The sequence below is a fragment of the Argiope bruennichi genome, chromosome X2 (assembly GCF_947563725.1).
Source record: "Argiope bruennichi chromosome X2, qqArgBrue1.1, whole genome shotgun sequence".
NCBI classification, from domain to species: Eukaryota; Metazoa; Arthropoda; class Arachnida; order Araneae; family Araneidae; genus Argiope; species Argiope bruennichi.
In genome coordinates, this window is record NC_079163.1 from 103,024,790 (window position 1) to 103,049,226 (window position 24,437).

The 24,437-nt window shown below is 29.0% G+C and overlaps 3 protein-coding genes across 4 annotated transcripts in view; 1 reads left to right on the top strand and 2 right to left on the bottom strand.

Moving 5' to 3' along the window:
• Positions 1-24,437, top strand: part of LOC129959972 (multiple epidermal growth factor-like domains protein 6) — a 350,782-nt gene that overhangs the window by 102,767 nt on the left and 223,578 nt on the right. The gene's annotated exons all lie outside the window — the stretch shown is intronic.
• On the bottom strand, positions 1,998-5,958 carry LOC129959975 (uncharacterized). Its single transcript, XM_056072922.1, has 2 exons — positions 4,325-5,958; positions 1,998-2,363 (listed from the first exon to the last, which is right to left on the bottom strand). The coding sequence occupies exon 1, from the start codon at positions 5,795-5,797 to the stop codon at positions 4,325-4,327; it is 1,473 nt and encodes a 490-aa protein (XP_055928897.1). The 5' UTR covers positions 5,798-5,958; the 3' UTR covers positions 1,998-2,363.
• On the bottom strand, positions 19,595-23,658 carry LOC129959974 (uncharacterized). Its single transcript, XM_056072921.1, has 2 exons — positions 21,993-23,658; positions 19,595-20,057 (listed from the first exon to the last, which is right to left on the bottom strand). The coding sequence occupies exon 1, from the start codon at positions 23,472-23,474 to the stop codon at positions 21,993-21,995; it is 1,482 nt and encodes a 493-aa protein (XP_055928896.1). The 5' UTR covers positions 23,475-23,658; the 3' UTR covers positions 19,595-20,057.

The window sequence follows — 24,437 nt, forward strand, 5'->3', positions numbered from 1 at the left end:
TGACAAAAATGTATTTTCAGACCATCCTTTTCACCAGGGTGTCTGAAACAGGGAGATTCGTCAAAATCTCGAGTTCGATTTATTACACGGTTTCAACAAGCTTTTCTCGTTATGTTATTAAAAAAAGAATCGTTAAAATAATTAAACAAATTATTGTTAAATTTATTTACGACAAGGAAATTCAAGGAAGGAAAAATTATCTAAAAATAAATTGGAAATGGAAAGCTTACTAAATAATATATCGGAAGAAATTCTTTTTAAAAATACAGAATTTCACCGTATTTGTTTTTACAGGAGACACCAGTGGCAGTGGAATCTCCGAAACTTCCTTCTTTACTCTCTAATAAAGGTGATATCCCTTTCCCCTCATATAACATTGTGGACCTTGGCTAAGTCTGTAAATATCTTGCATGGCATTGGCGAACAATAGTTACGAAATATTGATCCTTGGCATGAATTTTCATATTTATTGAATCTATGGTGTAATTTTTGCTTTTATCCCTGATAAGCTGTTAATCTGCAAGTACTCGAAAATTTAATTTGCATTTTGAATGCCTTTTTTCCAATCGATTAAAGTCAAAATTTGATAGTCACAAAATCACATACCAAATTTTATATATCAGAATTTGATAAAAATCTACGTTTTAAATGATAAATGTGCATACCAAATTTTATTTATCTAGCTCTTTGTTTTTTAGTAATCGTGTTCATTTGTACTCGAACTGCCAGACAAACAAACTTCCTGTGAAAGAATTCGACAATCCGACGAACTTCCTTTTAATGGATTTCATTCAAAATTTGTTAAAAATTCTATAAATGTAGTATTAAATCTATATACCAAATTTCATCTATCTAGCACAAAATGTTTTTGAGGTATTAAACGACGTTTTATTTTATTTTCCTGTCAAGTATTTCACTATTTCCGAGATCTTATAATTTTAACTTTTTTTATATTTTTTAACTTTTCTCTTCTTTCTAAAGTCGAAGTTGTAAATGCCGACTAATCAAAGTGAACACATTCTTGATTAGCAAAAGTTTTTTAACCATAATGATCGAAGGATGCACTATTACAAAATTATTTGTGAATAAGTTTTCCTGTATTCAATAAATTTGTTAAAAAAAAAATTCCATCTATATTTGTAATTAGCCCCTCAAAATTTTAAAATATCGTGTTTAATTCTTGACTGATTTTGAGACGGAAGTGAGAAATTTTACCAGAAGTGTGAAATTTTGTGATAGAATAAATGAATGTGGAAAATATTTTATTAATTACCCTTTTTACATTGTATAGTCCGTATAAAAGCTTCTTTTTTTTTGTAACTTTTTAATTTCATTTTCTACAGATGCCATAGTGTTTTCATGCAATTGTCCTGCTTATTTAACGAAATTTTACATTTAGAAATTGGTATATGTATAAGAAAAATATTTAGGAAACGTTTTTTTCAATCTTTTTGGGATATTCTGTATATATGTTTTAGAACTGAATAAAATTAAACGAGAGAGCACCGTCAAAATGATAACAAAAGATGCATGAAAAAAAAAACATTTTGTTTATCATTTTAAATTGCTTAAAATCTTCATTCTGCTTAAACATTTTCTCTTTGGCTGCAAAAATTTGGCTACTTCAGCCGTTCTATTAACGAAAGATGTAATGTTTCGATTCATGTTAAGGTTTGTTGAATCTATCTTATACAAAGTATTAAAGTAACTAAATTAATAAATTTTGATATAGTATACGTCAATGTTACTAGAATGTTTTATTTTGTACCAGAATGTTTTTTGCGATAAAATTGAAACACTGAAATACAAACCAGTCATAATATATATACAAAAAATTTTAAAGGCTTTTATTGCAAAAAATTAAATATTATAACAAAAATATACTATTACATGATCAAACAAATATACTTATACATCATTGTAATTTAATGGTTTTCAATTTTTTGGGTTAATTTTGATTGTATACATAAATCAGAATGTCGGCAACAGAATTATTGATGAAATACATAATGGCACAAATATATTTAAGAAATATTACAATCAACAATAATAATGCAATTAAAAGTAGTTAATTAAAAAAGGACGTAATTAAATTATTTGTGATGTAAGATCAATTTCCTCCAAATTTTTCCAATAGCGTCTTTATGATAGTCAAATGTATCTTATCAATATCTTCAATATTAAATTCTTATAGACCAATTTCTTAGAAGTAATACAAGAGAATATATTTTTAATCACCTTAACGAATTATTAAGTAAGCAGAAAGACTTTTAATCTTTGTCAAGTTCTTGCATTTTCATCAAATTCTTTTAATGTATGCTGATAAAATGCGATACAACTTCGTCACCAATTCTCTTATTTACCTGGAAAAAAAAACAAATTTTTATTAAAATTGTGTTTAGATTAAACATTTTTTTAAAAGGAATTTTTTCTTCAGAATTTGACGAGGACCTTCAAATCAACTTTGCAAAGCTTGAATTGTTTAGCAACATTACCGTTATTGCTTTTGAATAATTAATCTGATTTATTTTTCAGAAAATTTTTTACTAATAATTTATTGCTAAACATTTGGCTTGAAGAAGAAATATTTTTGTAAAGAACTATAATCGTTGTTTTAATTTATGAATTAAAATTTTAAAAAATGGTTCATAATTATTTATTTTTTTCTGCATGATTTATATTCATTTATATAGATTTAAATAAGATCTGTTGAAAAATACAGAAAAGTCATGTTAGAAATACAGACCAATTATACATTTCTCATGAAAGTAAATCTGTTTTCTTAAGGAAAACATTCAATAAAGTAAAGTTTTAATTGCTTTAAAAAGTTTTTTTTTTATGCTACATAAATGTATACAAAATGTATTGCGTATTGGAAAAAATCGGTAAAATTACACAGACAGAGAGACAGATTTCTTTATCCTAAAGCTCTATTAGGGTAAATTATATTCAAATAGGCAAAACTAAGTGGATCTTTTTTTTTGTTTTGTTATCTAAGACTTATTATTTATATTCAGTTAAAAATTCTGATTTTAAGATTTGACTATTTATTTGAAAAGTATTTAATATAGTTAGGGTTCGCTTTCCCTAACGCGAAAGTAAAATAGACGCATTAATTTTTTTTTTTTCATTTCTGATTAAAACGCATGTGAAAATAATTTCTCATGAAGTCATATACTCGCACAATGAAAAAATATTTAACTATTGTTAATAGATTACAACATTCACGAAACAAATAGGTTGCTAATATATATAGATGAGAATTCAAATAAGCACATTGAAAAGATTGAAAGCTAATAAAATGCAATGAAATAATTTATTACTGTTGAGTCTGGCTGAGAAAGCCATAAAATTTCGCTTATTCATTTAAATACATAAATAACATAAGTGAGAAAGATCATAAATACTACAATGTAATCATTATAACATTTATATTTATGATCACTTATTATCACTGATTTTTCAGCAAAATCGCGGTTTCATTACAGAATCATTAACAAATAAGATTAGATAAAACAATTTTCATGGGAGGTAACGTCTTGATTTTAAAACTATTCATGTGAAAATAAACCAAATAATAGTAATGAAAGATCATATACAAAATAAGATCTTTGGACTCCCGGATCAACTGTTAATTTTGCTCCTTTATTTTCACATATAAGATATGTACTCTGTCATAATTTTTTACATCATAAAATAGTTTAAGTTACTATATTGAGATGTAACACTTTTAGAAAACAGTTAAAAATGACATTCTCCTTAAGTTTTAATAAATAATTACTTCTCATTATGTAAAATTACTTATCTGGTTCTATATATTTCATATATTTCAGACGAATGCCAAATATCAGTTTCAAAAAACATATGTGGAGATTTCATTTTATCAATATGGTATATGGATTAAATAAAATTGTCCATTTCTCTAAAAGTTTAATAAACTCTTTTAACAATGAATTATGAGAAAATCATTACCGTAGGAAAAAAAACTCGACATTTCTTCATTTAACTGTTTGATAAATAAATAAAAGAAGCTTTGTATTTTGCATTTCAGATATGTTAAGCAGATTGAGGGAAAAAAAACTGAGACATCAGAGTCTGATTCTTTTCTGGTTTTCAGTATGAAAATAACAATATAAATTTTATATTAATCTAATATAATGATGGATAATTCGGTTAAAAAGTTATGATGAAAATGCACGCAAACATCTTTTAATTCATATAGTTATTAGAATAATTTATGATCATCTTTGAATGCATATATTATTTTTATTAATTATGCTGTAAAAAAATTTATAAATATTAAGAAAATTTCTTAAAAAATTACCTAGGTCTTCATTCTTTTTAAGTGCAGGACTTCCTCTATCACTTCAGTGAAACGTTCCAAATCCTGCCACTTATGAGAGCCAATATTTTCGCCTTCATGATCCAAAATGTAATTTTGTGCAGCTTTCTTCAGATCACCATCTTGATACTGGTCGGCCGCTTTTAAAGCATCGCAGCAAGTGGATGCATCGAGGTGATTCTGAAGAAAAGAGGAACATCTATGCTGCAAAGAAGGAATTCCATATCTTGCGGATGCAATATATAATTTCATGGCATTCTCTAATTCCAAATTTTCAATAGTGTCGGTGTATAGAAATACAAGCATTTGATATAAAGTTCCATTGTCCATGTCTTTAACAAAGATACAATCTACATTTTTCATATCAGCAAGCTTGTTTTTGAAGAAAAGCGACCTTGCACTTAGAATGCTCTTATGAGCTGGAAACGTTTTGTTTTGCGTTTTCAGTTTTATGTCATAGTAATCAGAGTTTTGCATTAAAGTCAATAGGTCGTCCTTTAAACTAGGTAGATTTTCTTGTCTTTTTTCTTTAATAATACAGCCATTTTGGAACGTATTGATTGAATAGTTATTATTAATAGTTATTATTCCAGTAGAATATACAATTTCACAACGAAGAGTGAGGTTTTTCATTTCCAGACTATATTGTGGATCATAATTTTCGTTTTTAGATGCAGGTAGAAGGGGAAACATCCAGACTGGCATCTTCTCGTAAAGTGGTATCAAATTGAGACGAAATAGAAATGCGTCCTCTGCCTCTAAAACCTCCATCCCTGAATCATTTGTAAAATTCATTTTACACTTACAGAACTTGAGTTCGTGGCCTTTTGGGTGTATTTCAGCATATGGTGATCCATTTATACATTTGATATTTATGAAAACTGGAGTTTCTGTTGATTCTTGTAGAAATTCAACACGATATTTATTCTCAACATTTTTTCTAGAACGTGTCTTTCTAACAATCCCAAAAAGGGGTACCTTTTCTATGTCAATTCGTGTTGTAGCAAAATATCGTTCGGCAGTTATGCTTCCCTGGTTAAATTGCCATATTATACAACGAATTGTTAAGGTATCTTTAGGAAGAAATTCCTGACGCTTTTCAAGAAACACTGTTTTCTGTTTCAGAATTAAAGGTGGTGCCCAGTCATTTTCTTGCATGAAACAGTCGGTGCATGTTTTAGTTTCAAGAGGTAGTCCATCGCAACCAAGGGCTGAAAGTTCGTAAGCTATTTCAACTCCACGTGGACCGTTTTCTTTTTCGAGGTGAAGATAACAAGCTATGGACCAACTCATTTTTGATTTAGAGGCCCTGGGAAACAGATATAGTTTCCACTTGCTTCCGTCAATCCCTTTTATGTTGAATTCGGGACAAGAAATTTCTTCTTCTTCTTTGTGCCAGCAGAAGCTGAAATTCTTGATTCTCCAAGTGATGATGAAGTTTTTTCTATCTGTCATTTTTGAAAATAAGTTTTTAAATCCTAATAAAAAAAATTCTCTCAAAAATCACTTGGCAATATCATCAGATTAGGTACGTAGTAAGTCAGATCAATAGAGTTAACAACGGACTTGGCCCGTACATTCTGTATTGATATCGCAGAAGAAAACTTACGAAGTGCTAAGCGTCTTATTTTAGGTTTGTGATTATGAATTACTCGCCTCTGTTGATTTATATGTTATTAACTCGGGAGTTCCCCTTTTTGATATTCAAAATCAATATAAAACCTAAACCTTTTTTTACGATGAGATAACGTTTGTCAGTTTACATTTAGATAAATATATATCATTAGTTTCAACTATTACAGTGGCATTGCGTCATCTATTCTTTATCATGCATCGATATTCCTTGTTCCTGCTTTGAAACTATATTTTGACGTCTAATGGAGAACAAGTTTAAAAAAGATTTTATGGTATCTCAATAAAATAAACTATTTATAAATGAAATTACTGAAATGTTTTGCTTCTCTTTTAATACTATATTATACTCGAAATGTTTCTGTAAATAAACAAATTACAATTCTTATTAGAATCTGCTTTATATTACTGCTAATGGGAATTAATTCTTTGCAGCATAATAAAGAATAAATTACCAAAGTGGTTTAAATTTAAGTAAACGTTGGGGTAGCTAAGGGAAGCTATTTCGCCCATTTTTTACTGCTGCTTAAAACAATTACATAGAACTCATCAGGGAAAATTTGCAGACTAAAAGTAAAATCTTCAGCAGGATAGCAAGTTGATTATGAAATGAAGTAGCAAGGTTTTTGAGGACTTGGAAACTCAAATAACGCTTAAATTTTTTACCCTGCTTGATATTGTCTATATCCGTCTGTAATAAATACACTGATCCTGTGTAATAGAGAAGAGCTCTTGAGCAACTTTCATTCTAAAAAATAGCGATTTATTTAATACTGAAATATGCTTTGAAGTGGCTGGTTCGGACTGCATGAATCATCCGACTCTCATAATGGACAAAACTCAAATCCTGTTTACTTGAAACTGTGCTGAAGTAAATAATTTCGATGTTTAACCGTATGTAATGGGAATCTTCCGATTGAGCATTTGTTCGATGTTTAGAATTTAGACAAAGTCTGCTTTACGTGATGTTGTAGCAGGATATCCTATTAAGAATGAAATAATTATATTCACAAGTTGGAATCAAATGATTTTGACGACCTTTGAATTCGAAGCGCAGTCTAAATTTCTACAGCAAGTCGAGTATGTTGGCATTCGTGCTCATTTTGCCCTGTACGTTACAATCAAGAAGCGTGATATCATTTACATTAGAACAGAGATTTAATTAGATTAGATAAGTTAGATTAAATATTATGGCTGCTAAAATCTCCTGTAAACGTTACATGCTTCTTCAACGGAATAATAAATAAATAATATTGTATTTGTGAAGAGTATGTAGTTTTGAAAAGTTAGAAATTCGGAGTATCGACTTAACGATGTCTGAAAGAACACATAGAGCCACTGCTTAAGTTCATTGAATGCAAAGAAGAAAGAGGTTTTAGCGAGCAAGCGAAATATATTTACTTTGCTCTCTGAAAATGAATGCCAAAGCACACAAACAAGAATATTGTTCACTCTCGGATTCGGCAACCGTCCGCGCTTTTACGCTTATGTCTTGAAGCGTTTATTTCATCAAAAAAAGTGAGGGAGTAAAGGAAGGAGGAAATGTTTACTTTAGCAATAGGGTGAATTTGGATTATTCATTGAATTAGGTAATGTAATAATTGCTCATATTTTTGCGCATTATCCCGCAGCGAAGTACAATCGTCGAAACATGCTGAGAACGTGCATCAGGAACACTTATTCGTTTTGTTTATTTTCTTGTTTTGTATTAATTAAAAATTAAATGTTAATTATTTGTCTCAAAATGTTCTGTAAAATCTTTCTTTGTAGGGAGCATTTTTTTTAGCAAGAGTTATAGTACTAATACACAAATATTAATAAAATTAGATATCAGTGATTTTTAAAAATCGTCTGATTCGATCGGTATTCTACTTTTAATCTTACATATTTCAGACGATAAGAGTATTTTGTATGTGATAATATTTTATACATAAGCAGTTTTTGCTAAAACTATTGTAGCGAAAATTGTTCCTTTCGACCAAGCACATCATAGCTCAGTCGGCTCAACCAAACACCTCGTAGCTGAACGGGAGGTTGCGGGTTCGAACACAAGCAAGGCAAGTTGCCAAAAAAAAAAATGATTTTTAATTTCAATTTGCTTTATGTCAAAGTTATGTTAATTATGCAAATCTGATATTTATGTAAATGGAAGTTCCCAATTTTCTGTGAGCCTTCAAAGTCTGGAATGTTCCTTAAATGTATATAAGTAGTTTCTTGATCAGAGTATGTAATAAAATCTTGAGTTGATCTTGAGTGCGTTAATTTCCATTGGCTTTACTACATTCACCTCATCTACGCGACAATATTATACGTGAAAGGATTTTATTCCTCAGCAACGACGGGTATTCTGATTGGTACAATATAAGAGTAGTAACTTATTACTTGACACTTCAATGTATTTTCAAGTGCGTGAATGTCATAAAAAATTACATAATAAATCCCACGATTTGATTCAAAAAATTATTTCTTCAAGATTCTGTTCGTCCCAACTGCATCAGATATGCAATCAGAATATGATTTGATGATCTCACTAAAGAAAATCATCTTATAGGTAAAAATTTCGTAAAAAATTATTAAAAGTGCTTGTCATTGCTTAATACTTCCAAACGACACAATTTCAATGAAAACATTTTAAATTGTGTGTGTATTATTGCTCTGGTATTGGCAATACGAATGTCTTAAAATTTTCGGTCATTTCTTTAAAAAGTCGGTGGATTGTGAAATAACTGAGAAATTTTATTCTTTAATCATCAGTTGCACAATATAAGCAAAAGGAAACGTATATAGAAGGTTTGACAAATAACAATTTCATTCACTCGGAGGACGCAAGAAATTCTTGTGTCTGTATATTTATAAAGTTATCAGTCTTGGTTGCTACTCAATATACGCTCTCCGTGAGATATGTTTTTCTTTAAGATATGTCTTTCATAAACGTCAACACCAATAAATTACAAAATTGTAGGTAAAAGGCTTATCTGAATTTCTAAAGAAAGAAGGATTCTTCAAAGAAAAGCCGTTTCGCTCATAAATAAATATGTGATGAATTCGCTAGACACCCTCGCGAAAAAGTGAATGCAGAGATAAGAAAGATAAATACAACAAACAATCCATGTGACAGCACTTTTAACTGACCCTTTCTTAGATTCTAAGTTTAAAATCAACGCCGTGCCAAGATGCCATTTGCCTGAAACATGCTCTCCTCAAGAAAAAATATGTCAGACCGATTGGAGACAAATTTAAGCAATGATTTATATTACATATCTGATTTTAATAAATTATTTCAATTTGGCATGGAGTAAACTTGGGTGTGCATGGCAAATTGCTGAAGAAAGTTAAGAAATTTATTATATTATTTGCACTGGTTTTTGAAAAGAGTCTAAAGGTTTAGGATATTTTATCTTCACAAAATTAAGGTTTATTGAAAACTAGTTGATATACTCGTCGTTGCTCCGGATTAATATCATTTCAAGTATATTAATTGTAACATCAAAACCTGTCTTGTATAAAATATTTTTATATACAAAATCCTTTATGATCTATTTTTAAATTAGAATATCAGTTGCACTAGGCGACTTTTAAAAACCAATGATAGTTAGTTAATTCACCCCATTAATTATTAATATCTGATATCAAGTGTAATTTATATTAACGTCTCGTTTATAAAGCAACACTTGACCTGTTTTGGGACGGACCTTGTAATTTTGAACCATGGTTAGATGACGAGGATGGCACCTGAGCTGGCCGCCCCTCTCCGAATTTCCACATCCCGCAGTCGGAGGACATTTGATCCCGACGGATTTAACGTGCACCATTCCCGCTTACACGACGGTTCTTCGGTGGAATCGGGTCTCGAACCTGAAACCCTCCTGTAAATTTTGTTCACCAATACTGAAGTATATGAAAGGCTCTGTTCGATTGAGCTATTGATTTACGCTAAGTTTAAAGCAATATTAAATTTATTCTTTAGAATCTATAAAAGTACTGTCAAAGGATGTATGAAAATAAAAGAAATTTTAAAGAATAGTAAATTATGGCTCAAAGTATTGAAAGACAAAATTTTAATTAATTTATAATTGAATATTCAATTAATTTTAATACCTTAAAAGTTAATTGTATTGTAGTCTTATAGTTCTTGTCTTATATAAGAGGTGTGAAAAATGTGATAGAATTTGTATAGTTGTTTAAAAGGAGATGTGGGATGTACATACGTATAAACATAAATAACCACACTGATTTTTATTAATGTAAAGTTTATTGTATAAAACAGAAGTTGGTTTTGCTGAGACGAAAGAACCGATGCTGTACCTCATAATTAAAAAATTATATTAGAGCCATAAATGCATTTTTACAAATAAAAGAAAATCAAAATGTTGTGATAATGTAATACAATCAATTATATTTTTTAAGATGAGAAAAATTACGCAAAGAATTTCCTTCATTTGTTTTAAGTAATATGAACAATGCTTTATTCTGGGAAATTCTTTATATTCCCGACTTTTAGATAAATTTTTAATTTAAAGCAGGATTGTATGTTAATATTGGTAATCTGCCTCTTAAATTCGTGTTTTATTTCATTCATATTGGAAAACAATTCCTCGCCTAATTATATAGGCCCAAAGATCTCAAAACCCAAAATGAACGAATTAGGTGCGAGAATTGAAACTGAGCTTTTTTTGGTCCAATTCAACTTTATTGAAAATGTATTTGTTATAAAGATTAATAATCGCTATCTCAAGGATAGCCATATAAAATATCCGTGACTGTTGTCCGGTGGGATAGCAGATTTAAATAATACCATAGGATAAGAAAAGAATAACTTACCAGATGACCTACTATGGGTGCTGTAGAAAAAATTATCATTTATGAACCCTTAGTAGGACTTGATAAAGTCATATAGTCTCCATATAAAAGGATTAATGAAACTACTCCTTGACAGCTCTTGATCAAAATAATCTTCGGTTTGCATACAAAGAAAAAAAATCAACCTTTTCCTTATTTATCGATAATTTTTTTTGTATGATCGCCCTTTAGAAATATCATAAATAATGCTTACTTCTTAATTCCAAGAATGAGAAAAAGTGAAATGCATGGATCTCATTTGCTCTTGTTGTCAAGAACTTTCTGTATAACCACAAGACAAAAAATTATTTTGGTTTAGTTAACAGCAAGCTAACAGATTCAGAAGCATCTGTTGTAATTAGCATATCCATTACTTTCACAGCTATTTAGGCAGTTTCCGGAGAAATTTTAACGATGCTATTGAACGATAATGAACGAAGGTAAACGATTTCAACAGGGTGAAAAGACAATGGAACAACAATACCAGAGCAGATAGGATACTCATATAATAGCTAACTACAACTGTAATCTGCAAAATACTATGCAAATTGAATGTGATTTCAAGTTCACTCAAGAATATCAAGCAAAAGAAGATTTAGGAGTTGAACAAAATAACTGTTCCGTCTGTTTATATTTGATCTTTAGCAATTCTATATTTTAATTAAGCTGCTGAAGATTTAAATGAATGTTGCTACTTCGTTTCAATTCATTAAAATGTTTTTAAATGTTAATTAAGTAAAATGCTTTTAATTTTTAACAGTTATAATATAACCCTAATATATTAACGTATGCATGAACAGTTCTATCCTTTCTAATGAACAAGATGAGAAAAATTAAGTTCAGATTTGTTTTCAGTACATGAAATACACATAAAATCAGTTAAAAAAAATCTCGGCATAAAAATGTTTGTTGACCTCTGTAGTAGTTAGTCTTAAGCTGGATTAAATTTGTGGTCCTACTCAGGTTAACTTTTAAATTCTTTATTATTATTTACTTAATTTTTATTATTATTAATCTTAAATTATTTATTACTTTATATTAAACCTTATTTACTTTCAATCAATTTATGTTTAAATGAATGGAAATTCGTATATATGGTTGCTTGCAATTTTAATATTTGAAAAATAACCTTTTCCTTTCTTTTGGTTATCATTAAATGGATTTCTATGTATTTTTAGATTTCGAATCTATGAATAAATTCACACAATAATGATAAATAATTTAGAATTTTCTGCAGAAGTATTGAAAAAATGTGTAATTTTCAATGGGCTTGTTGCTATTTTTGTTTTAAATCTGTTATTTTCTACTGTTTACTTGTGTTTGTATTGAAACATATTTACTGCACAAAATTTATCTGATAAAGATATATTTATTGTTTTTGCTTTTGATCCATTTAGTTGTCTTTGTATATTTGACAACCGATTTGTCAATAATACTTTGTTCTGCATAAGAGATGCACAATGGTATATAAATTGTTGGTTATGCAATGGAGTATGCCCGATGATGAATTGAATCATTTTTTATGAACTGTATGGACCAATGAATGGAAGTGATTAATGTTTGTCCACAATATGAAGACCAGTCATTTGTTTGTTTCCATTTCCTCATTCTCCGTCTCCACGGAGAATGTCGTGACCTTTCCATCCTTCCCTTATCTTCGTCTCTAAGATGACATAAAGAAATTTCCAGCTTTTTTCCAGCATTCGCCATGTTTCTGTGAATATTATTTGTCATATTTTGTGGAATTTCTCCAGAAAATTGAATCATATTTGAAATCTGAATTCTGATTGTTAAAAATGCTGTATTTTATGTATGTGACCGTCAGGGTATAAAAATGTATTAGGAATTCTATGTAGCAACTATGGAAATTTTAAAATATATGCTTAGCATTGATTTTACGTATAAAAAATATCCCGGCGTTATTTATTTATAACGAGTGAATGAGTTATAATACTTGAGAAAAATTTTTTGTTAAAAAGTTTTATTTGGAAATGTAAGTAACATATAGAATTTTCTTGTGGAAGGGCAAACAGCGCAATTCTGCGTCAGTACCTGTTGATAAGAAGTAGACTGGATGACATTGTTATTAAATGCAAACATCAATATCTACGCAATCTGTCTTCATGTCAATACAAATATTGCAAACTTGTGCACTTAAATTTACTCATACCACTTATTAACTTCATCAATGTCTTGAAAATGCATGTAAAATATTAAAAATATAACTCCTTTTATCTTCTATAATGTGTCTGAATTACGTACACAGTCAGACACACTTATAACATAACAACAATTTTATCAGTTTGATTCATTTCGAGGAAACATAACGTGTAGCAACTAATCTTAAGGAAAAAAAAAAGCAAACCCTATTACGCTAAAAATATAACAAGATGTTGACGAAAGCCAATACAATGTTAATATCTTACGCATGAACTGTCAAAAGTATTGATAGATAACCAGATGATGAGTATTAATTAAAAACATCTTATTAGATGAAGTATAACATTTTATATCAGAGGAAATAGATTTATAACTAATTCAAATTAGGATGATGATGTTATCATTTTCAGAAAGATCTGCAGTATTGTTTTTTTTATATTGTGGGTTCATTAATATTTGTAATTTTGGAAGAAGATGCCTTTTGTGTAATTTTATATTTTAAGAGTCCTTTAAAAGCTATTCTGCTAAATTAAATTATCATAGTTTCTAAAGAAAGTTGCTAAACATTTCTCTTCCATTGTCTTTGCCAAATTAATAACTAAGTAAAAAAACATTTAATTTTAAATTTTTGTTATGAAAAATCATCTTTTAGTGTTATTAACCTCAAAAAATAATTATATTTGATTATTCTGCTATTTGACAGCGTATATAACTGAAAAAATGCTAATTTATTATTTATTTAGCATAAATTTTATCGAGAATTTAAGAGAAATTAAACGATATTGCGTGTAATTATTTTGCTTTTGCTAGCATAAGCATGCTCTTAGTAATAAGAAAAATCGATAAATGCTGATCATATGAGTTCTGGGCTTTAATTTTTATTACCTATTGTCTGAATATATTTTTAGAAATTTTAATGCATGCATGCAGTTGTAATATATACATGTATGTTGAATATTTTCTGAGATAAACATTTATTTCTTAAATGTTCTTAAACATCACACCAGGCTTACTTATATGCTGTATTCATGTAACTTCACTGCATTTAAAATAAAAATCATTGCAGTTGCTCCATTTTATTCAATATTTTTTTTTATTTCTTTCAAAAATTGGGTGTTTATGGTGCCCGAGAGAGATTTTTAAGAGTATTTGATTTTTTAATACTATATAAACTATTGAATGTACGTTAGTTATTATGATTTCACGAAATACGTTGATTTACTATCAACAAAGAAATTACCTAAAATGTTACTATTGAGAGTACATTTTAACTGTCATATAAATCCTTCCCCACAGTAAACGTATTAATTACCAATTGTAAGCACCATAAGAATGCGATGGATACTAGCAATTATCAGAAATATCCAAAACTAATTAATGTATGGTAAAAAGTTTCAACATAAATTTTGTCATTTTTTTTACAATTTTGAGTACAAAGTATGCACACAGAAAGTAGTATAATTATCCAAAAATTCTCCCTCCGTATTTTGATGAATCTTCATGTTTTAGATCTTCTCGAGTTCAAAAATACTACTTTTGCATTTATCTTTCTATGTTTTGATCTCATTTAAAAGCAATTCGAGGGTTTCTGTTCGTCGAAAATTTTAAATCTTAAGAATTGAATTTGAAACAATAAGTTTTCTTTGTTTTATTTCGATTTTCTATAAAGATATAAAATCAGTGCCTAAATACCAGGTGTCCACTGTTTTCACTGCCAAATAACTAATTTCTAAATCATTTGAAGAGTTATAGTTTGAATTGAAAAAAAATTAAATAACGAAAATAATGATACTTTGTTATTTGCATAAGTATACTGGAAAATTTACGAATTCTTTTTCTATGGTCTTCTGATTCTGTCAGTCTTATTTAGAAAAAACGTTCATACTTTTAAACATACTATTGAAAAAAAACTTATTGTTTTATGACTAAAATTGACCAAGTTTAGTTTCATGTAAATGCGGATAGTATACAAATGTATTTAAAGATACAATTTGAAAAAGTGACTCAATAATAAAAGTAACTAATAATACAAAATTTCAGTTTGCAAACAACTCCCTAAAATTTCTTTTCTCGAGATCATGATTTCAGTAGCAAAATTTGTCTGAAACAAGGAGATTTTGAACATTTCGTAAATCGATTAGTTCTCATCTCAAAAGTGATTTGTTTAAGTTTAAAGTGTTATAATTTCAATAACATTTTATTAAATATGATTGATAAAAAGGTAAAATACGTATCTTTTTAAGAAATATATTTATTGACTCCAAACAATATAAAGTATAATTTTACTCGTCATTTAAATCGTTTTTTCAACTGGAATTGCATCTATCATTAATGGTTAAGAGATTAGTTGTTGGGCCATGATAAGAGCAGAGCCCTGTATATACAAATAAAGGTAGTCGAGATCTCGTACTTGTTTTTTACCCTCAAAAGTCGAGATCTTTTGAGGGTAAAAATCAAATCAAGTTTTGATGCGTGAATTTCCATGTTTGGAAAAACTTAGCAGTGCGGTAAACGAAAGGAAATGAATCTTCCATCAGATATAAAATTACTGGCATTCGTATTGGATCAATTTAGAAAATAATCATAGCACATAAAATATTACTTTAAGTAGGAAAGATGCTAGTGGAGCAAAAGTGGTAAAGTTAAAAAATAAAACCTTTACTATTGTTGATTGTCTTTATTTTAATGTGTTATCGAAATAAACCTACTCTTTTTCTTTACAGTTTTTACGGCCAACATAAACTTAAGCTTTGTTTATTTATCCCATTATAGAACGTACCCTTGCTCAACTTAATATTTTTAAGTTTGTATTATTAAAATATCCGAATAATATATTCAATCCCAATCCAGTCCAGATTTTGCACAGTATTGCTGTTATAAACGAGTTTTTATTATACCGTTAGAAGAGAATATGATATTGCTAAGTGATAGCAGCATTGTCCATTGTAAAATTGATACACACGTGGTTTACATGATATTTTGACATGCAAGCGTTTTTTTATGATTATTTCAGATGAAAAGAAAAATGTAATCGTTGTATTTGTTATTCACTGTCATACTAAATCTATTGTGTAAAACGAAAAAATGTAGAAAGCATTGTGTATTATTCTGTTATCAAAGTTTCGGTTGATACTTAATCTTTGTATCAACTATTGTTAGCTGAAAGAGATATTGAGTATAATCTTGAATGCATGCATGAAAGAGTAAGTGCATTCATTTTTTATATTTACCTCTTTTCATAATCTCCAGGCGTTAAATCAGTTTTATGATTCTTCTTTTGAATTTATTTTAGGCGCTCATTCAGTTTGCTTCAACTTCAAAGCTTGTAATGAAACACCAAACGGGCGTAATTTCACGTATACTTTTTATTGAAGGAACTATCCTTCTCTCTCCCTAACTTAATGTTGGGATCTTGGACAGAACCGTGAAAGCAATGAATTCTAGGATTCTTATTTTTTTTTAGCCCCCTGCATGAGAATTTTGTGCTTCGTAATATTGTAAAGAAAACTGGTACTTGTGTATTAACCATACGCCATGGAACAGGGATGGGCAGACCTTTTCAGGTATGGGCTATTTATAATTTTTTCAAGGTGTTGCGGTCCATCCAGTGGCGAAGGTCTACAATATTTATTATAAATTAATAATAAATATGGAATATGTACTTACTTATATAATATAATAATAAAAATTGCCACAAATATAATAATACCAAATGATGCACTTAATATCAGAAAAATTCAAAATATATTCAAAAATTATTTTTATCTCAAGTTAGTTCTTGCAGTTCTAGTTAGAAGACTTCGACTACATACTGTCCGCCAGTATTTAAGTATATAATGACTAATTGCAAATCTTGCATTGGATTCTAAGTGGGCGGCAACTATACGTTGAATACGTTCTTCGGTGAAAGTGCAGATTCACACAAGTAGGTTGAACCAAAGAACGATGTTTAATGTACAAAGAATGATGTTTAATGAACGATATACATTAGCTTTAAAGTTATTCTTGGGTTCTGAACAACGTGCTTTTAAAATTATATCATTTTGAAGGAGAAAAATTTTGTTTTCCTTAATAAAGAGGATACAATGTTCCATAAACATGTTTCTTTTTGTATACGTGTCTTAGATCTTAGTAAAGGCGGTCACCCCAAAATGTCTTGGTGGTCCACCGGCCGATCGCGATCGACTTAATACCCATTCCTGCCATAGAAGAATAAAGCCTATTAGATTGCAATTTATGGTAATTATTTGTTAGTATGCTGTTAAAACGCAAGTTCCAGAAAACCGAATATATATATTTTGGATGCCTTTTTTTTTGAAAGAAGGAAACCAAAATTTGGCGCTGAACTATAATTTTAATCACAAAATCTCAGGGCCAACTTTATTAACTTATTTCTTTTTTGAATTATGCTGCAAGTAAAAGTTTAGACAGACAGACAGACAGACGACCAACCGTTTAATGGATTTTGTTCCAAATTTCGTACGGATTTACACTTTAGATTCTAAATCCATGTGTTATTTTATTTGTGTTCTTGTTTTGTCTACCGTGCTCACCTGTGTTTTGTCAGACATACTTCCTATTAATATATTTCATTTAAAATTCGATAGAAATCTATAAATTTGGTGCAAAGTTCGTGTAAGAAATTTCATCCGCCGAGCATAAATTATGTTTACAGGCAGACAAATAAACATGATGGCAAAAATGTATTTTCAGACCATCCTTTTTACTAGGGTGGTCTGAAACACGGAGATTCGTTCAAAATCTCGAGTTCGATTTATTACACGGTTTCAACAAGCTTTTCTCGTTATGTTATTAAAAAAAGAATCGTTAAAATAATTAAACAAATTATTTTTAAATTTATTTACGACAAGGAAATTTAAGGAAGGAAAAATGATCTAAAAATAAATTGGAAATGGAAAGTTTACTGAATAATATAGCGGAAGAAATTCTTTTTTAAAATACAGAATTTCACCGTATTTGTTTTTACAGGAAACACCAGTGGCAGTGGAATCTCCGAAACTTCCTTATTTACACTCTAATAAAGGTGATATCCCTTTCCTCTCATATAACATTGTGGACCTTGGCTAAGTCTGTAAATATCTTGCATGGCATTGGCGAACAATAGTTACGAAATATTGATCCTTGGCATGAATTTTCATATTTATTGAATCTATGGTGTAATTTTTGCTTTTATCCCTGATAAGCTGTTAATCTGCAAATACTCGAAAATTTAATTTGCATTTTGAATGCCTTTTTTCCAATCGATTAAAGCCAAAATTTGATAGTCACAAAATCACATACCAAATTTTATATATCCGAATTTGATAAAAATCTACGTTTTAAATGATAAATGTGCATACCAAATTTTATTTATCTAGCTCTTTGTTTTTTAGTAATCGTGTTCATTTGTATTCGAACTGCCAGACAAACAAACTTCATGTGAAAGAATTCGACAGTCCGATAGACAGACTTCCTTTTAATGGATTTCATTACAAATTTGTTAGAAATATACAGTAGTATAAGTCTATATACTACTGTAGTATTAAGTCTATATACCAAATTTCATCTATCTAACACAGTGTTTTTGAGGTTATCAAACGACGTTTTATTTTCTTGTCAAGTCTTTTCAGAGATATTTTATATTTTTAATTTTTCAAATTTCGATTCTCTTTCTAAAGTCGAAGTTGTAAATGCCCATTAATCAAAGTAAACTCATTACTCTTGATGAGCAACTTTTTTTCTAACCATAATGATCGAAGAATGCACTATGACAAAATTATTTGTATAAAACATTTTTCCTGTATTCAATGAATTTGTAATTCTAAAAAAATTTCCATCTATATTTGTGATTAGCCCCTCTAAATTTTAAAATATCTTGGTTAATTATTTGCTAATTTTGAGATGGAAATGTGAAATTTTGTGACAGAATAAATGAATGTGAAAAAAATATTTTATTAATTACCCTTTTTACATTGCATAGTCCGTATAAAAGCTTATTTTTTTTGTAACTTTTTAATTTCATTTTCTACAGATGCCATAGTGTTTTCATGCAATTGTCCTGCTTATTTAACGAAATTTTACATTTAGAAATTGGTATATGTATAAGAAAAATATTTAGGAAGCGTTTTTTTCAATCTTTTTGGGATATTCTGTATATGTTTTAGAACTGAATAAAATAAAACGAGAGAGCACCGTCAAAATGATAACAAAAGATGCATGAAAAAAAAACACATTTTGTTTATCATTTTAAATTGCTTAAAATCTTCATTCTGCTTAAACATTTTCTCTTTGGCTGCAAAAATTTGGCTACTTCAGCCGTTCTATTAACGAAAGATGTAATGTTTCGATTCATGTTAAGGTTTGTTGAATCTATCTTATACAAAGTATTAAAGTAACTGAATAAATTATTTTTGATATAGTATAAGTCAATGTTAACAGAATTTTTTATATTGTATCAAAATGTTTTTTTGCGATGAAATCGAAATATTAAAAGACAAACCAATCATAATATTATTACAAAAAATTTTTAAAGGCTTTTATTGCAAAAAATTAACAAAAAATATAACAAATATACTATTACACGATCAAATATACTTATACATCATTGTAATTTAATAGTTTTTAATAGTTTGATTAATTTTGATTGTATATATAAATCAGAATGTCGGCAACAGAATTATTGATGAAATACATGATGGCACAAATATATTTAAGAAATATTACAATCAACAATAATACTGCAATTAAAAGTAGTTAATTAAAAAAGGACGCAATTAAATTATTTGTGATGTAAGATCAATTTCCTACTAATTTTTCCAATAGCGTCTTTATGATAGTCAAATGTATCTTATCAATATCTTGAATATTAAATGCTTATAGACCAATTTCTTAGAAGTAATATAAGAGAATATATTTTTAATCATCTTATCGAATTATTAAGTAAGCAGAAAGACTTTTAATCTTTGTCAAGTTCTTGCATTTTCATCAAATTCTTTTAATGTATGCTGATAAAATGTGAGACAACTTCGTCACCAATCTTTATGGATTACAGATTTTATTCTGAATATAATATCCTCCTATTTACCTGGAAAAAAACAAAGTTTTATTAAAATTGTGTTTATATTAAACATTTTTTTTTTATTTAAAGGAATTTTTCTTCAGAATTTGACCAGGAACTTCAAATCAACTATGCAAAGCTGAATTGTTTTGCAACATTACCATTATTGCTTTTCAATAATTAATCTGATTTATTTATCAGCAAATTTTTTACTAATAATTTATTGCTAAATATTTGGCTTGAAGAAATATTTTTGTAAAGAACTATAACTGTTGTTTTAATTTATGAATTAAATTTAAAAAATTGGTTCATAATTATTTGTTATTTGTCCTGCATAATTTATATAGATTTAAATAATATCTGTTGAAAAATAAAGAAAAGTCATATTAGAAATGCAATTATACATTTCTCGTTAAAGTAAATCTGTTTACTTTAATGAACGTTTTCCTTAAGAAAAGTTTTAATTGCTTTAAAAATGGTCTTTTATGCTACATAAATGTATACAAAATTTATTGTGTATCGGAAAAATTATACATTACATGACAGTATTCGTATAAAAGGATAGATTTTAAAGAACGGGAAATTTTAAAACGTAGCAAATGAGAGAGAGACAAATGTTACGGATCGAGTTTTCTTTATCCTAAAGCTCTATTAGGGTAAAATATATTCAACTATGCAGAACTAAGTGGATCATTTTTTTTTTGTTATCTAAGACTTATTATTTATATCCAGCTAAAAATTCTGATTTTAAAATTGGACTATTTATTTATTTGGAAAATATTTAATATAGTTAGGGTTCGCTTTCCTAAGGCGAAATTTTTTTAAAAATAATTTCTTATGAAAGCATATACACTTACTAGATTACAGCATTCTTGAAACAAATAGGTTGCTAATATATATAGATGAGAATTCAAATAAGCACATTGAAAAGATTGAACGCTAATAAAATCTAATGAAATAATTTATTACTGTTGAGTCTGGGTGAGAAAGCCATAACATTCATTTAAATATATAAATGACATAAGTGAGAAAGATCATAAATACTACAATGTAATCATAACACCTATGTTTATGATCACTTATTATCAATGAATTATGGTCACTGATTTTTCAGCAAAATCGCGGTTTCATTACACAAGCATTAACAAATAAGATTAGATAGAAACAATTTTCATGAGGGGTAACGTCTTTATTTTAAAACTATTCATGTGAAAATAAACGAAATAATAGTAATGAAAGATCATATACAAAATAAGATCTTTGGACTCCCGGATCAACTGTTAATTTTGCTCCTTTATTTTCACATATAAGATATGTACTCTGTCATAATTTTTACATCATAAAATAGTTTAAGTTGCTATATTGAGATGTAACACTCTTAGAAAACAGTTAAAAATGACATTCTCCTTAAGTTTTAATAAATAATTACTTCTCATTATGTAAAATTACTTATCTGGTGCTATATATTTCAGACGAATGCCAAATATCAGTTTCAAAAAACATATGTGGAGATTTCATTTTATCAATATGGTATATGGATTAAATAAAATTGTCCATTTCTCTAAAAGTTTAATAAACTCTTTTAACAATGAATTATGAGAAAATCATTAACGTAGGAAAAAAACTCGACATTTCTTCATTTAACTGTTTGGTAAATAAATAAAAGAAGCTTTGTCTTTTGCATTTCAGATATTTTAGGCAGATTAAGGGGAAAAAAACTGAGACATCAGAGTCTGATTCTTTCCTGGTTTTCAGTATGAAAATAATAATATAAATTTTATATTAATCTAATATAATGATGGATAATTCGGTTAAAAAGTTATGATGAAAATGCACGCAAACATCTTTTAATTCATATAGTTATTAGAATAATTTATGATCATCTTTGAATGCATATATTATTTTTATTAATTATGCTGTAAAAAAATTTATAAATATTAAGAAAATTTCTTAAAAAATTACCTAGGTCTTCATTCTTTTTAAGTGCCGCACTTCATCTATTACTTCAGTGAAACGTTCCAAATCCTGCCACTTATCAGAGCCAATAATTTCGCCTTCATGATCCAAAATGTAATTTTGTGCAGCTTTCTTCAGATCACTATCTTGATACTGGTCGGCCGCTTTTAAAGCATCGCAGCAAGTGGATGCATCGAGGTGATTCTGAAGAAAAGAGGAACATCTATGCTGCAAAGAAGGAATTCCATATCTTGCGGATGCAATATATAATTTCATGGCATTCTCTAATTCCAAATTTTCAATAGTGTCCGTGTATAAAAATACAAGCATTTGATATAAAGTTCCATTGTCCATGTCTTTAACAAAGATAGAATCTACATTTTCAAAATCAGCAAGCTTGTTTTTGAAGAAAAGCGACCTGGCACTTAGAATGCTCTTATGAGCTGAAAACGTTTTGTTTTGCGTTTTCAGTTTTATGTCACAGTAATCTGAGTTTTGCATTAAAGTCAATAGGTCGTCCTTTAAACTAGGTAGATTTTCTTGTCTTTTTTCTTTAATACTACAGCCATTTTGAAACGTATTGATGGAATAGTGTACATTTTTAAACTTTTCAGACATTATTCCAGTAGAATATGCAATTTCACAACGAAGAGCGAGGTTGTTCATTTCCAGACCATATTGTGGATAATAATTTTCGTTTTTAGATGTAGGTAGAAGGGGAAACATCCAGACTGGCATCTTCTCGTAAAGTGGTATCAAATCGAGACGAAATAGAAATGCGTCCTCTGCTTCTAAAACCTCCATCCCTGAATCATTTGTAAAATTCATTTTACACTTACAGAACTTGAGTTCGCGACTTTTTGGTTGTATTTCAGCATATGGTGATCCATTTGTAAATTTGATATTTATGGAAATTGGAGTTTCTGTTGATTCTTGTAGAATTTCAACACGATATTTATTCTCAACATTCTCTCTAGAACGTGTCCTTCTAACAATCCCAAAAAGGGGTACCTTTTCTATCTCAATTCGTGTTGTAGCAATATATCGTTCGGCAGTTATGTTTCCCTGGTTAATTTGCCATATTCTACAACGAATTGTTAAGGTATCTTTTGGAAGAAATTCATCACGCTTTTCAAGAAACACTGTTTTCTGTTGCAGAATTAAAGGTAGTGACCAGTCATTTTCTTGCATGAAACAGTCAGTGCATGTTTCAGTTTCAAGAGGTAGTCCATCGCAACCAAGGGCTGAAAGTTCGTAAGCTATTTTAACTCTACGTGGACCGTTTTCTTTTTCGAGGTGAAGATAACAAGCTATGGACCAACTCATTTTTGATTTAGAGGCCCTGGGAAACAGATACAGTTTCCACTTGCTTCCGTCCATCCCATTTATGTTGAATTCGGGACCAGAAATTTCTTCTTCTTCTTTGTGCCAGCAGAAGCTGAAATTCTTGATTCTCCAAGTGATGATGAAGGGTTTTCTATCTGTCATTTTTGAAAATAAGTTTTTAAATCCTAATAAAAAAAATTCTCTCAAAAATCACTTGGCAATATCATATCATCAGATTAGGTACGTAGTAAGTCGGATCAATAGAGTTAACAACGGACTTGGCCCGTACATTCTGTATTGATATCGCAGAAGAAAACTTACGAAGTGCTAAGCGTCTTATTTTAGGTTTGTGATTATGAATTACTCGCCTTTGTTGATTTATATGTTATTAACTCGGGAGTTCCCCTTTTTGATATTCAAAATCAATATAAAACCTAAACCTTTTTTTACGATGAGATAACGTTTGTCAGTTTACATTTAGATAAATATTTATCATTAGTTTCAACTATTACAGTGGCATTGCGTCATCTATTCTTTATCATGCATCGATATTCCTTGTTCCTGCTTTGAAATTGTATTTTGATGTCAGTAATGGGAACAAGTTTTAAAAAGATTTTATGGTATGAAATTACTGAAATGTTTTGCTTCTATTTTTATACATATATTATAGACGAAGTGTTTCTGTAAATAAACAAATTAAAATTCCCTGGAGAAATTAGAATCTGCTTTATATTACTGCGAATGGGAATGAATTGTTTGCAGCATAATCAAGAAAAATTTACCAAAGTGATTTAAATTTAAATAAACGTTGGGGTAGCTGAGGGAAGGTATTTCGCCCATTTTTTACTGCTCCTTAAAACAATTACATAGAACTCATTAGGGAAAATTTCCAGACTAAAAGTAAAATCTTCAGCAGGATAGGAAGTTGATTATGAAACGAAGTAGCAAGGTTTTGGGACTTTGAAACTCAAATAACGCTTAAACATTTTACCCTGCTTGATATTGTCTATATCCGTCTGTAATTAGTACACTGATCCTGTATAATAGAGAAGAACTCTTGAACAACTTTCATTCTAAAAAAATAGCGATTTATTTAATATTGAAATATGCTTTGAAGTGGCTGGT